The sequence below is a fragment of the Anoplophora glabripennis genome, unplaced genomic scaffold (assembly GCF_000390285.2).
Source record: "Anoplophora glabripennis isolate ALB-LARVAE unplaced genomic scaffold, Agla_2.0 scaffold1260, whole genome shotgun sequence".
Taxonomy (NCBI): Eukaryota; Metazoa; Arthropoda; class Insecta; order Coleoptera; family Cerambycidae; genus Anoplophora; species Anoplophora glabripennis.
Genome location: NW_019417343.1, coordinates 31,252 through 45,960, shown reverse-complemented (window position 1 = coordinate 45,960; position 14,709 = coordinate 31,252). Strand labels below are relative to the sequence as shown.

Below are 14,709 nucleotides of genomic sequence, written 5' to 3'. Positions count from 1 at the left end.
TTCATATTTAATACAATGTCTTATAATTGTTAATAATTTACTACAAAAAATTAAATTTAGTCTTCACGCAAGTACTTGCATATTTTGCAGTTTTTATAAAGATACAGATATATCTTTCGTATTTTACGAATTACAGAAATGGCTAAATGACAAAAAATATGCAAAATTTTATAGCGATCTCCGTGATTCGTTTGTTAAATTTAGTCCAAAAATTTTGAAAAACAAGTGAAATACTACTAAAAAAATAAATAGCATAAAATCGGTTTTCTTCGAATATCTTAGGAATTATTCGGAATTTTCTAAATTTAAAAACATATCCGTATCCTATTTCTAAAACAGCAAATAAAGCATTTCGTTTACTTTAGTAGTTACCTTTAGGTATCTTGAAACCGTATTTTAATTTTTCCAATACATTATGCATTGTGTAGTAATGTATATATCTAGGAACATTTATCTATTAGTTACTAAAACTAATATATTTTGTTTTTAAATGATTATCATGCAGACAACATAATCAGTAGATAAATATTGTACTAACCATTTAGGATCGTTTTCTGATAAATTTTGTTGACATTTAGTAAAAATGTATTTAAGCGTATCATCATATTCAACATTATTTCATGATGATGTGTGAATATTTAAACGAGAAGCGGAAGCTTTGAATATTTGAATACATTTTGCTTTGGGCTCCATAAAAATTTAATTTTACTGTAATATTATCACCAGCTGGTAAGTACATTCATTTTAATTAGTGAAATACATTTTTTCGCATTTCTTGAAATAATTTTAATCTCTAGTGCTGAAGTGAAACAAATTTAATGTTGTCTGTAATTATTTAATTTCTGCTACATTTTGATTAAAGTTTTTACAACGAAAACAGAGAGGCTGTCAAAAGGTTAGCATTTTGTTATGTGTGCTTACAGTATAATAATGAAGAATTATCTATTTTCTCAGTTTGAGATACATATTTGTGTTTCGGCAAAACTAAATTTGTAAAATCAACATTTTGGTGTAAGAGGCAGGAGGTTATTTATTTGAAATTAATATTTATTTCTAGTGTAGCAGAAATATTTAACTAAATGAAATAGTAATCGAAAGTTGATGTTTTGACTAATAAGTCATAATAACGTGCGATTAATCCAGAATAAATAATTTCAATTTTACCAACACGACCAAAATACCAGTCAAATTTTTTATCTGGTTGTCCAAGTTTGTTCAGTAATCTGCCGAAGGATTAAGACATTTTAATCCTGAGATACTTACAACGCAATATTTTGCACTTTCTAGATGAAATAAGAATTAATTTTTATTTTTAAAATTATGTGCTATACTGTTCATATCAGAAATATTAAATTGTATCAAATCTAGAATAGATATCGTATTATAAATACACTGAAATACACTTTAATACTTATCATGATAACGATTTGAATTTCATTTTTGTTATTTAGTGTGCAACAGTTTTTTTGGTTGTCATGCCTATGTAACGTAGTCACCGCCATGCGCCAGTTATACAGGGATGGCCAGAAGTACGGAATAAAATTCATATCTTTTGAATAAGTTATTTTTTTTAAAACGCCGAAACAAGTTAACTAATTTTGATTTTTTACCATCTTTCGGTTATATAATAATTAATTTTTCTTCAACCCCCAGCTACCCCTACTTTTTTTTCAAATGGAAACATAAGGCATGAGGGGGCTCGTTGAAAAGCTTATAGAAATCCGAATCCAGCCATACCAAATAAACAAGTTTTAATTTTTCAATAGCAAGGTTATTAGGGTTGTATAAAACACCTACTTAACAAGTGAACTAAAATTTAATTATCTTTAGTGTTATCCTCCATGAATTTGCACAGAATAAATTAAAGAATTTGAAACTGTACCTATCACTGCTAACGCAAAAAAGATATATTTTTTATGTTGCGTTTTTTTGGCACCACTTACTGGCCAAGCTTTCTGGTTAATTTTTCGCTTTAGTTGTAAATTGGAGTTTGAAACGTTACTATTGTGTCAAAATCAAGTTATTTACTGAATTGCAATGGTATTGTCGGAAAGGCAACGCATCGAAATCTTGATATTGCTTGAATGTGGAGACAAAATAAGAAGTCAGGCTGAAGTGCGCGATTTAGGGCCACTTGTTCATTGCCAGTTTAAACCTCGTTCAACGCTGAACTTCGTTTAACATATCTGACCCGCTTGTACATGAGTTGTTCAGCATTTAACTACCGTTAACCTCCCGTCAAGATAAACAACTGTTAGCCGCAGTTCAAGAGCCAGTCAAACGAAAGCTAACCTTAAAAATTGTGACTGCTACCTAGCTGTTATTGTCAGTATAGTGAATACATATTTATTTGTTGCAATTTGTTTTGAAAATGGCAAGAAATTATGAAAATATAACCGATGACGAAGATTTTTTGGAATTAATTGATTTGTATGAAAACCATAATGAAAACCGAAGAGCACAAAGAATTTATAGAGAGAAAAGAAATAATTTTAATATGTGGACAGAAGGTGAATTCCGAGAACGATATGCAGGGTGTTAAAAAAAGAGTGTAAAATATTTCAGGAGGTAATAATATGAACCAAAGTAAACAGAAAAGTCTTAATAAACATGGGTCCGCAAAGTAACGGTTGCGGAGATATGGAGCACTATTCGTTTTTCAAACATTTTATTTTATTAGGAATAAACCGACAAAGGAAGCTTTTAACAAACAAANTGCAAAAAATTTATCGATTTTCACCTTTTTTTTCACTTATTTTGAATAAAAATTTTTGAGCTAGAATTCCCATGAATAAAAAAATATATAATTTCGAGAAAAACGCTTTTGAAGATTTCCGAAAATCAGAAATTTGAGAAAGTTATAGTATTTTCCAATCAGTCAGCAATTTCAGCACGATATAACAGCCCTTTTTCCTCATAGGCATCATTTTGAGCTTGATTCTGTTCTTTTCTTGCTTAATAAGTGACCAGACTACCTGAACAAGCGCTCTGCCCTACCTGCTGTGCGCCCGAGCACTGACCCGATGGGCGTTCGGTTTTAGGTTCATAAAAGCAAAATGAATAGGCATTTTGTTTTGAAATTTTGGCAACGTATCTTGAATAGTTATAGTAACGATTTTTTTGAATCTCCTAATGTGGTTTCCCCCCCTTAAGGGCCACTTGTTCATTGCCAGTTTAAACCTCGTTCAACGCTGAACTTCGTTCAACATATCTGATCCGCTTGTACATGAGTTGTTCAGCATTTGAACTACCGTTAACCTCCCGTCAACGTAAACCACTGTTAGCCGCAGTTCAAGAGCCAGTCAAACAAAAGCTAACCTTAAAAATTGTGACTGCTATCTAGCTGTTATTGTCAAGATACGTATTTATTTGTTGCAATTTGTTTTGAAAATGGCAAGAAATTATGAAAATATAACCGATGACGAAGATTTTTTGGAATTAATTGATTTGTATGAAAACCATAATGAAAACCGAAGAGCACAAAGAATTTATAGAGAGAAAATAAATAATTTTAATATGTGGACAGAAGGTGAATTCCGAGAACGATATAGATTAACGAAAAATACTGTTAGGTTTTTAATCAATGAAATATCAGAAGAGATATCCAATCGAACGTCTCGGTAGGTGCCATACATTTCATTTTGAATGTTATGTAATATGTTATCTTTTTTTAGAACTCACAGTTTATCTGCAGCAGATATGGTTTTAGTGACATTAAGATTCTTGGCAGCTGGTTGTTTTTTAAAAGTTTCTGGAGATTGTCATGGTATTCATGAGAGTACTGTTAGTAGAGTAGTGAATAAAGTTACACGAGCCATTGCCGCTAAACATTTGAATTTTATCAAAATGCCATCAAGTCTAGAAGAAATTAGTGCTGTTAGACAAGGTTTTTTCATGAAAGCTCGCTTTCCAAAATGTATAGGAGCAATTGATGGTACACATATAAAAATACAAGCACCTAATGTAGAAGAGCCCGAAGTATTCCGTTGCCGAAAAGGTTTCTTTTCATATAATGTACAAGCTGTGTGTGATGCGAGTTTAAAAATTCGGAATATTGTGTGCAGATGGCCTGGTTCTGCACACGACAGTACGATCTTCCAAAATTCGAATCTACGTACTAGATTTGAAATTGGTGAATTCGGTGATAATGTGTTAATTGGAGACAGTGGATATGGAATAAGAAATTATTTAATTACACCACTGAATAATTCAATAACACGTGCCGAACAATTATTCAATGAATCCTTGATACGGACCAGAAATACAGTAGAAAGGACATTTGGAGTTTGGAAGAGAAGGTTTCCTATTCTTTCATCTGGTATTAGGCTAGATTATCGAAAAGTTGAGGCTATTGTTGTTGCTACAGCTGTTCTACACAACATAGCTATTGAGCAGAATGAACCTCTCTTAGACATGGATGGGGCCATTGAAATGGAAGTACATTTCGACAACGAAGAGAAAAATCAAAATGATATAATTGCTGGACAGAACAATACACGAAATAAAATAGTTGATTATTTCCAAACATTATTGTAGATATTTGTATATTTATTATGATTTGGACATAGTTTTATACATTTAATTTAGAAATAAAAGCCAACTGTAATGAGATAATTTTAATTATACTGTAATTTATTTTTTAATATTTCCATTTCTATGTCGTGCTTTTCTTTGTCTAGCCATACGCTGTTCACTTTCTATACTTAAAACCTCCATCTGTTTTGCATGTATTTCCCGTATTTTTAAATCATGCTCTTCCTAACAACACCTCATTTTCAAATCTTCAAAATCTGATTTTGAAGCTGCCCACTTCTCAAGTTAAACCCCTAATGTGTTTTTTTTGGTGTATTATGCATTTGTAGGGATTTATATTTCATTTGGCTTAACATATCTGGTGTATATTAGGCCCAATTATTCTCATTCATTTCATTAACTGCAAATAAAATTATTAAGTAGGTATTTAATCTACCATTATTTTAGGAATACAACGTACCATCTTCATGATTATTTTCACTTGATGTGGAGGGACCATCTACTGTAAAAGTTTCAGGAATATCTAGAAAAGCATGTTTTTTATACTTATATACCTTGCTCCGTTTACAGTAAGATCACTGTTGAAGTATCGTCACCAGTAGCACTGATATCTCTCGCTGACACTGTTTCTTGAGAAATGGGAAAACCTTCAAAAGTAATATTAATTAATGGTAAATATTATATACGATTAAATCTACAAACTTATAGTATCATCTCCAAATTCACTTTGCATTCCTTTAGCTCGGACACCCAGTAAATCTAAAATTTTTGTTTCTGTTGAATCCATTTTACTTTCAATGTAAGGCCCCCCACCAGTACGCAAGAGTGCCTGCCTTTCTTCAGCTGCCTACATTTTTAATGATTAATAAGATTTAAAAAATATTTATTTAGATGGGTATCACCTTATGTTTTGTGCGTTTCTTCAAATTCTCATATATTTTTTTAAAGGCTTTGCATCCCTAAATGTTTCTCCAGATACAGCATTAAATTCTTTTGTAAGGCCTACCCATGCTTCTACTTTTTTTCGGTTCATTACCGTATCAGTTTTCTTACACTCTATTATTTCCATTTACTTATATACAATATCTAATAATATTCTTTCCTCATTTTTGCTGAAATTATTTGAACGTTTGTTGTTGTTATTACTTGCCATTTTTAAGTTCTTTTGAACTACCAAGAATGAAGTGTTTATTGGTATCTAACAATATATGGGGAACCAACACCACACTAAAAACTACCAAAACATACAAAGTTATCTGTTTACCTATTTTTTTTATTTACTTACTTTATTGCACTTCCAAATTATTAAATAATCTGATACAATAGTTTTAACCTATCCTTAGTTTAACTTTTGCTACTAACGCAATGACAACATAAATAGCGATATGCGAATCGCATACACAACATCCACAAAAAGTTAATGTATGGGCAGGTATCATCAACAACAGAATCTTTTGGGCCCATTCTTTTTTGAATAAAATCTTACTGCCGCACGCTACCTGGATTTGCTAACATTTGACCTGATACCTGCTCTAGCTGTGATTTTCCCTCATGAAATTGATTCAGATATACCGAATGAAAGAATTTGGTTCCAACAAGATGGCGCTCCCTCACATTTTGGTATTGATGTTCGAAGATACTTAGATGAAATGTTTCCAAATCGCTGGATTGGTAGACGGCGTACAGTTGAATGGCCGCCAAGATCCCCCGACTTAACACCCCTGGATTATTTTCTTTGAGGATATTTGAAAGGAAGAGTCTACCACCGGCTAATATTTTGAATTTAAAGAAGAAGATTAGGGCGGAGATGCATAATTTACCAGCTGAAGTCATTCAGAATGCTGTGGACAGCTTTTACTATCGTCTTGGAGAATGCCAAATAGTGAATGGGGGACATTTTCAGCATTTGCGACATTGAGTTTATTTTTGTAAATTATCTAGTTGTTTCAATTTCTAAATGAAAAAAACTTGTTATTGAAAAACTAAAACTTGTTTGGTATGGCTGGATTCAATTTTCTATAAGCTTTTCAACGAGCCCCCTCATGCCTTATGTTTCCATTTGAAAAAAAATAGGGGTAGCTGGGGGTTAGGGGGTTGAAGAAAAATTAATTATTATATAACCGAAAAATGGGAAAAGTCAAAATCAGTTAACGTGTTTCGGCGTTTTTAAAAAAAATTAACTCATTCAAAAGATATGAATTTTATTCCGTACTTCTGGCCATCCCTGTAGAATAACAAAAGAAGTGACGCTAAGTTCGCAAATAGCAAATAAATGGCAATATTTAGCGTTTTTTAATTTTTTTTACTGGCCCATGAAAATGGGCCAGTAAAAAATCTATCGGAAAATTAGTTATTTTATTTTGTAGGCAATTAAATTACGTACAATTTAAGGTTGGTACTCAGATTCATATTTCTCCAATTTATTATCTATAAAATAAAAGTCGAACGCATATTTTTGCATTAGAGCTTATTTTTACAGTTTTAAATTAAAAAAAAAGAAATCACCTAGCTACGCCTCTTTGGTCTCAAAATAGCTTTTATATAACGTTAATTGTTAATTATTGGACGTATCGGACCGGGATTTTAAGAGACAATTAAGGGTTAAACTTTTATTTTCAAAAAATTTTACATTGACAGCCACAAAAATCGACTTTTGGGCCCAGAGGTCAGACCATGTTTATTATACGTTTTTAGGTCGTTGATTCCGAATTCGAACCCCATCACATCAGCATTTTTCATAACCTCAAAAAATCGATATTCTGAACATTAAACCATATAATCTTAAGATTCAACGCTAAATCCAATTAACCAAATCCCATAAACATTTAACCTAATGATGTCCCAACTTAATAAGCCCACGAACTCAAACCCCTATAACCCTATAACCCCATAACCAAGGGAATACATCGTACGCAATCTATATTATTGCAAAACATCAGAAAGCTGAGGACTCCTTGAAAACCCAAGTACTCAAACCCAAAAAAATTCCAAAACCCTATAACCCTATAGGTAACCCCGTAACTTCATAACCCCATAACTAATAAATCATAGGCAATCTGTATTATGGCTAATCGTTAACGTGGTTGGGATACCTTAAAAACCTATGCATTCAAATCCTAAAACCCCCATGACCTTACAATTCATAACCCCACGATTCCCTAACCACAACTTCATTACCTTATACTTTGATCCCATTCACAAAAGAAGATCTAGTTTTTTTTTAACTTTAATTAGTAGGACCGTCGGCATTAGCATTACCCGATGTACAACACGAGGTGGTTGCGCGATCGGATTTCGTGCATCATATAGCTCTCATTAGAGCTTTTGAAAAAAAATTAATTTGTAGGATAGACCGTACTATAAATGAATGAATAAAACTAAAATAAATAAATGAATGATTAATGTTAAGAATCTCTCTTGACTAAATTAAATGAAATGAAAATCCAAAGGATAACCCTAAAAATGATATTACTAGAATGACTATCAAAAGACCGGAGATGTGATGTGACTAGATCAATATGCATTTTGGGTTTGAGTAGTATTAGGAATTTCAAGGAGCCCTCAGCTATGTGATATTTTGCAATAATACAGATTGCCTATGATTTATTCCCTTGATTATGGGGTTATGGGGTTATAGGGTTATTGAGGTTTGGGTTGGTGGGCTTATTAAGTTGAGATATCATTAGGTTAAATGTTTATGGGATTTGGTTAATTGGATTTAGCGTTGGAAGCTTGAGTCTTAAGATTATATGGTTTAATATTCAGAATATCGATTTTTTGAGGTTATGAAAAATGCTGATGCAATGGGGTTCGAATTCGGAATCAACGACCTAAAAAACGTATAATAAACATGGTCTGACCTCTGGGCCCAAAAGTCGATTTTTGTGGCTGTCAATGTAAAACTTTTTGAAAATAAAAGTTTAACCCTTAATAAAATCCCGGTCCGATACGTCCAATAATTAACAATTAACATTATAAAAAAGCTATTTTGAGACCAAAGAGGCGTACCTAGGTGATTTCTTCTTTTTTTTTTAATTTAAAGATGTGATGTGACCAGATCAATATGCATTTTGGGTTTGAGTAGTATTAGGAATTTCAAGGAGCTATGTGATATTTTGCAATAATACAGATTGCCTATGATTTATTCCCTTAATTATGGGGTTATGGGGTTATAGGGTTATTGGGGTTTGGGTTCATGGGCTTATTAGGTTAGGATATCCTTGGGTTGAATGTTTATTGGATTTGGTTAATAGAATTTAGCGTTCGAAGTTTGAGTCTTATGGTTATATGATTTAATTTTTCAGAATATCGTTTTTTATTTTGAGGTTATGAAAAATCCTAAGATGATGGGGTTAAATGGACCTCGGATTCGGATTCAGCAACCCAAAAAAATTATAATAAACATGGTCTGACCTCTGGGCCCGAAAGTCGATTTTTTTGTGTGGCTGTGTAGCCCATGTATTAAACGCGCTAGCAGCTGTAAAAGCGTTTAATGCGAAATAGTATTCTCACTCAACGGTAAATGTTAATGAACGGATTGCTCTCGCGCATGCGCTTGAGCGCCGTTCTCAGCCGCACGCGATATTTTTGACTCTCTTTTTTTTAATTACCGTACAAATAAGCTATATTTAATGCAAAAAGAGTTAATTCCAGAGCGGCTCTTGCCTGACTCTAAGAGAATATATTATTTTTAACGCTATTTTGCACATCCTACTATGTTAGTTGTAAAAGAGCAACTTGAATTTCAACTTTTTGAAATTTTTCTCTTTCGATACGTTTGTTTGGGTCAATTCAATTAGAACCTATATCTACTATATTAACTTCTGGGATTAACGTTTAGTAATTAAACAATTTGTTGCAAAAAAAGCAGAAGAAATTATTAAACAAATACCTGTACCAACAATTTCACAGTCAATCGAATTGGCACACATGTTGATCATTGGATTGACAGTCTTTCCCATAAATTTCATCAATATCCATTTCTTTTTGCAATAGGTACTAATGGAGAATTTTCGAAAACTGGTTTTTCCGCGTTCGAGCTTTATTTTACAGTTAACAAATTGGTGAAATATGACTTTAGATACCTTAAATTGTACGTAATTTAATTGTTTATAACAAAAAAAGCAAATTTTCCGATAGATCGTTTAGATTTTCATAAGCAGTAAAGAAAGTGAAAATACACATAATTTTGCCACTTATTTGCAATTTGCCAACTTAGCGTCACTTCTTTCGTGTTAGTTTTTTTATATTATCATGCTACATACCCTTTCCCGTCATAAAATGCAATATAATGTTTACTAATATTTTTTTACGTTCAAACTCTAATTTGACTGGACTATAGCCTTATCTAGGAACTTTGACCTGTTCTTATTGTTCTCGGGCTAGGCTCAGTGGGGCTGACCCGCCATCAGAATCCCTTACACCGCCCTAATCTCCATTTCGGTTCTTGTTGTTGGTTATAAAGTCGTAATGGATTGAACCGCTCTTCAGACAATGGTGCATCACTGAACCATTCCTTAGTGGCTTGGTCGTATCCAATGCTTCCCAACGTTTTGCCATTTTTCAGTGTTGGCGTCTACAGCAGTGATTCTGATTTCGCCTCGACTGAATACTAAGATCAATCTGTAGAATTGACGGCGACCAGGTACATAGGTCATTGCATAACAAACCGTCCGTCGTACTTTCAATATCAGTACTTTACTGAGAGTGCTTTAAAACCATTATTAATTTTTGTTAGCCTGTTTAACCAATTTGTCTAATTACCGTTTAACTAAATCTAATTTCGTTTCTAACGTATGAGATACCTAATTTATTGGCTGTTGCTAAGGAATTTAGTTAAATCCAGTTTAAATGTTCTTTGATAAATTAATCATAAAAATATCTACGTTTAATCTTTGCAGGATTAAGAATAGATGTATACTACAACCTTCTTAATTAAACAAAATGATTTACAATATTTTTATTAATCAATGAGAAAATATTACAGGCAATGCTTTATTTTGTTCATATCTTACTAATATTAATGTAAATATACAGGGTGTTCGGAAATGAATGGGCCTTACTTCAAGAGTAGGTAACTTGGACGAAAATAAACAGATTTGGATCAAGATTAAAAAAATATATAACACGATTTCGTCACGTTATAAGATAATTAAATTATTTCATATAAAAAAGTCAAAATATCCGTGGTAGAAAAATTTGAAATAAAATAAAATACTATTTTTCTGTTTCAAATGTATCAAGAAAGAAATGTAGGTTAGGTACTTTTCATGTCTTGACAAATGTTTGAAATCACATTATGTTACAACCTTTTGTTTTGAAGATACTTGGTATGTTTGAAGACTGTACGCCGATTTTTTAGAAACGTCAAATAATACTGAAACGTTTACATGTCTACCAAAATAGACCAAAATTTCAACGAGAAATTCACAAATGCCATAATATAAGAGCGTTCAATTTGGAAAAAGGAAATTAGGTAACACCCAGAAAAAATGATACACCCTGTATAGTATAATTGAAAATTTGGTGCACCTTTGATTTAGAATATTTTTTGAATCGTTGATTGAAGAGTTAAGAATTCGTCTTAAATGGAACACCCTGTATATTTATATAGTTATGAGGATTATAGATAATAATTCACATAAATAACTTGGGAGAAACTGAGATCAAATTATTATTCTTATAATTACAAATACTATTAGTCATGGTGATAATGATTATTTACTAAACCATATAATGAGATACATATTTAATTTTTTATTTTGTTGAAAAAAAAACATGAAATTCTGCCTTTTGAATATTTTAGCGCCACTAGGATATGAATTTGGGGTCAGCTGTGATCATTTTTTAATATCAGAACCTGAAAAAACATATATTATTTTATTATCATTATTGACATTTTTCTAGAAAATTTGCCATAAGCACGTAAATGAGGATTCCTCAAAATACTAGTGTACCAAATTTTATCAAAAAATCTGAAACGCTGTTTATTTTACTGCAGATTAAAATAAAAAAAGAAATTTAAAGAAATAGTTGACAAAAAATGTTTTACTATTTTTTAATAAGAGATTATGTTACGTCCCAGCAAAAAACTGTTATAAGGAAATCTTTAATCTTCATGAAAAATCAGTTCAATTAATTATTATTGAGATATGTATTAAATGCTTTTTAAACTTCTAAGAAAATAATTTATTTAAAAAAGTAGATTATATTTTCTTCATCTGGCTGTCAATTGTTTCTTTCAACGGCATATGAAGTTGTTTATAATGCAGTTTTTTATCTTAAAATGTAAATTCATACGTATATATGTGAACAATAAACATTCTGCAGCTTATCCATCTGAACGCAAACACAATACACATAGTAATCATAGTATAATTAATTAAATATGCAGCAATAAATGTTCCTATTTTTAAATGCTCTATAAAGGCCGATCCCAAATGAAGTGCAAAAAATTTGGGAACTGTCATCCAGATCCAGACGTCTGGCAGTTATTTGATATTTAAAAAAAGACAAATACCAGAGTCTGTAACCTTTTTTCAAATGGCAGGACCGTATTTAATTATTATTTGGCAATTCCGACCTGTCATAAAAACAAAAGGCGCTTTAACATTATAATTATAATTCAAAATAATATGCAAGATGATTAATATTTTTTGTTACTTGAAACCACGAAACATTGTTGGGCATAGATATCTTCCATTATATTTTTTTGTTTAACTGCGTGTTTCTAGATAGATGAAACTTGGGTTAATAATAATTTATTAGCAAACGTCCATTGAATTGGTATACAAATTTATCAACCAGTGGAGTAGTTAATAAGAGGCGTAATCCAAAAAAAAAAAACTGGTACTACTGGCTGTTAAGTGGAAATGTAATTGTAAATTTAGTTTTCTAAGAAAAATTGTATATTTCAATTTATCCGATAAATGAACATTCAGTTATTTTTTTTAAATTAAAATAAACTTGTTACATAGTTTCAGGGCTCATAACAACACCTCTCTGTATCCCCGCCACTGGCATATATGCAAACCATTATAGTGATTTTTTTTACTTTCAGTCAATTATTTATAAATGTTTTGATGGATAGATATCTACAACAAACATTTTCAGAGATATATTTTTAAAGGGGAAAATTAAAGTTTTCGAAACCCTTTTTAAGGAAACTTCTCTTCTTTTCTTATTTTAAGGAGTTCTATCACAGATAAAGCTTAGCCTGTGCAAATCGTCAACACTAGATATATTTTTTTACCTCTTTGTGCTAATAATTCCTTCATTTTGTCCGACACCGGGATTTATACGAGTAACTATACTGAGAATATCAAGTGAAAGTAAAACCCCACTTTCAATAACAATTTTTTCTTCATCTTCTTCTTCTAGTGGTTGGTTCTAATTAAGTCCCATAGCCCCGCGGACCTATCAGGCCTATTGTGCATCTCAGTCCATACTCAGTCCTATTCAGAAAGTAGTTTTGTCCTTTTTACAAAGTCCAAAAACTTCCTTGCCGACACTTTTCTCAGCTCCTTGGGTTCCAATGAACTCTGTTTCGGATCCCTTCCTAGCAAGTTCATCCGCTTTCTCGTTCCCATCAATGCTTTGTGTCCTGGTACCCAACACAGTCTAATTGTATTAGTGGTTCGCAGTTCAGTCAGCATTTGTAAACATTCCCACACAAGGACAGTAACAAACTTCCCCAGACTGTAGCTTGCAGTCTATTAGGGTCTGAGTCCATATACTTCTGTACCCTTCCCTATGACCATTTTAGAGCCATACGTAAACCATATCAGGCTCCATAGGGTACCTCTTTCCAGGGTACCAAAATTTTCCTCCCATTCGCTTTGATAATCTATTCGAGTCTCAAATGTCTTAAGGACCTTCATAAAATAATGTTTCAATTTTTTTATTAAATTTAACGAATTTCTTCGTGTACCTATGTAAAAATAGAGACGATAAATAAATATTTTCAAACAATACAGTTTATTTAGTTTCTATTATTTGTAAATTTTTGTATCACATTATTTTTCAGTAATGGGACAGAAACAATCATCTTCACCAAATAAAAAATGCAGACCAGTGAAGTCCAAAGTAGAGGCCACGGAAATAGTCGATTTAGAATCCAGCGGATCTACTTCCTCCCAAACTGATCCAACGAAGGTTATCTCAAATGCGAGCACTGAAAGCGCAATAGAATCTCCAGAGTTGACACCAATTATTCGTCATGTAGAAGAACTGGAATGCAGTATTAATAAGATGACAGAATCGGAAATAGATCTGTATTTTGCAACTCTTAAAGACAACTTGCACAATTATTGGAGAAAAGTGTACGATATTAAAAATATCGATGATGATGTCAAAAATAGAAAGGCTGAAACTATAGACAGAATTAAAATCATACTAAAAAATTTAGACGAACGTTACTTAAAAGGGAGAATGTCTTATTGATTTGTTTTTATTCAGATATGTTCTTAAACATTAATAATAATACAGTGCGTCTGTAAAATGACGTTCAATAAAGAGAAAAAGTAATTTTTATTGAAAAAAGAAAACATTAGAATATGCTGCTTTATTTTTAGTTGGCCGTTAGTTATATATACAGTGTGTCCCAGAAGTAACGCAAAAAATTCGTATTTTATTATGTGTTGCGTTTTCACAAAAACGCTAAAACACGTCAATTAGTAAATAGGAATTGATGTTTTGTCATGTTGCTTAAACCTTTTTTGCGTTATGAAAAATAACGCAAAAACCTTTTTCCTAAACCTATGACGTCATCGACATTTTTTTTAAATAGCACTATCTAATTTTTTAAGCATAATGGATAGTCCTTTTGAAGGGAAATACGTCGATATAGGGTTTGGCCTAGAGACGATGGACATGTTAGAGATCTGACTAGATCTGGAAGGCCAACGACAGTGATAGAAAATGATAGGCAAAATGTTATTTTTAGCTGTCACTGAAAATCCATACACTGCCGTTCGTCATATCGCCGAAAACGCCCACATATCAATACATAAAAACGTACCTATAATCAACCAAAACATCCCCAAATATCCATTTTTTGCTGTGACAATGTTCTCGCATCAGTTTATGATACCTACTTTTGTTGTTATTTTAAACCATCTCCATTCCAGTCATTGGCTCCTTTTCGTTCCAGTCAAAGTGAAGTAGGCCAAACCCTAT

At 32.1% G+C, this 14,709-nt stretch overlaps 1 protein-coding gene across 1 annotated transcript; it reads left to right on the top strand.

Annotated features, from left to right (window-relative positions):
- Nucleotides 1-561: 561 nt before the first annotated feature.
- Nucleotides 562-14,135, top strand: LOC108913901. Its single transcript, XM_018719555.2, has 2 exons — nucleotides 562-729; nucleotides 13,559-14,135. The coding sequence occupies exon 2, from the start codon at nucleotides 13,561-13,563 to the stop codon at nucleotides 13,972-13,974; it is 414 nt and encodes a 137-aa protein (XP_018575071.1). The 5' UTR covers nucleotides 562-729; nucleotides 13,559-13,560; the 3' UTR covers nucleotides 13,975-14,135.
- The last annotated feature ends 574 nt before the right edge of the window (nucleotides 14,136-14,709 follow it).

Excerpts from the sequence above, each read along its gene's own strand:
- LOC108913901 (XM_018719555.2), top strand. The coding sequence starts at position 13,561 with ATGGGACAGAAACAATCATCTTCACCAAATAAAAAATGCAGACCAGTG.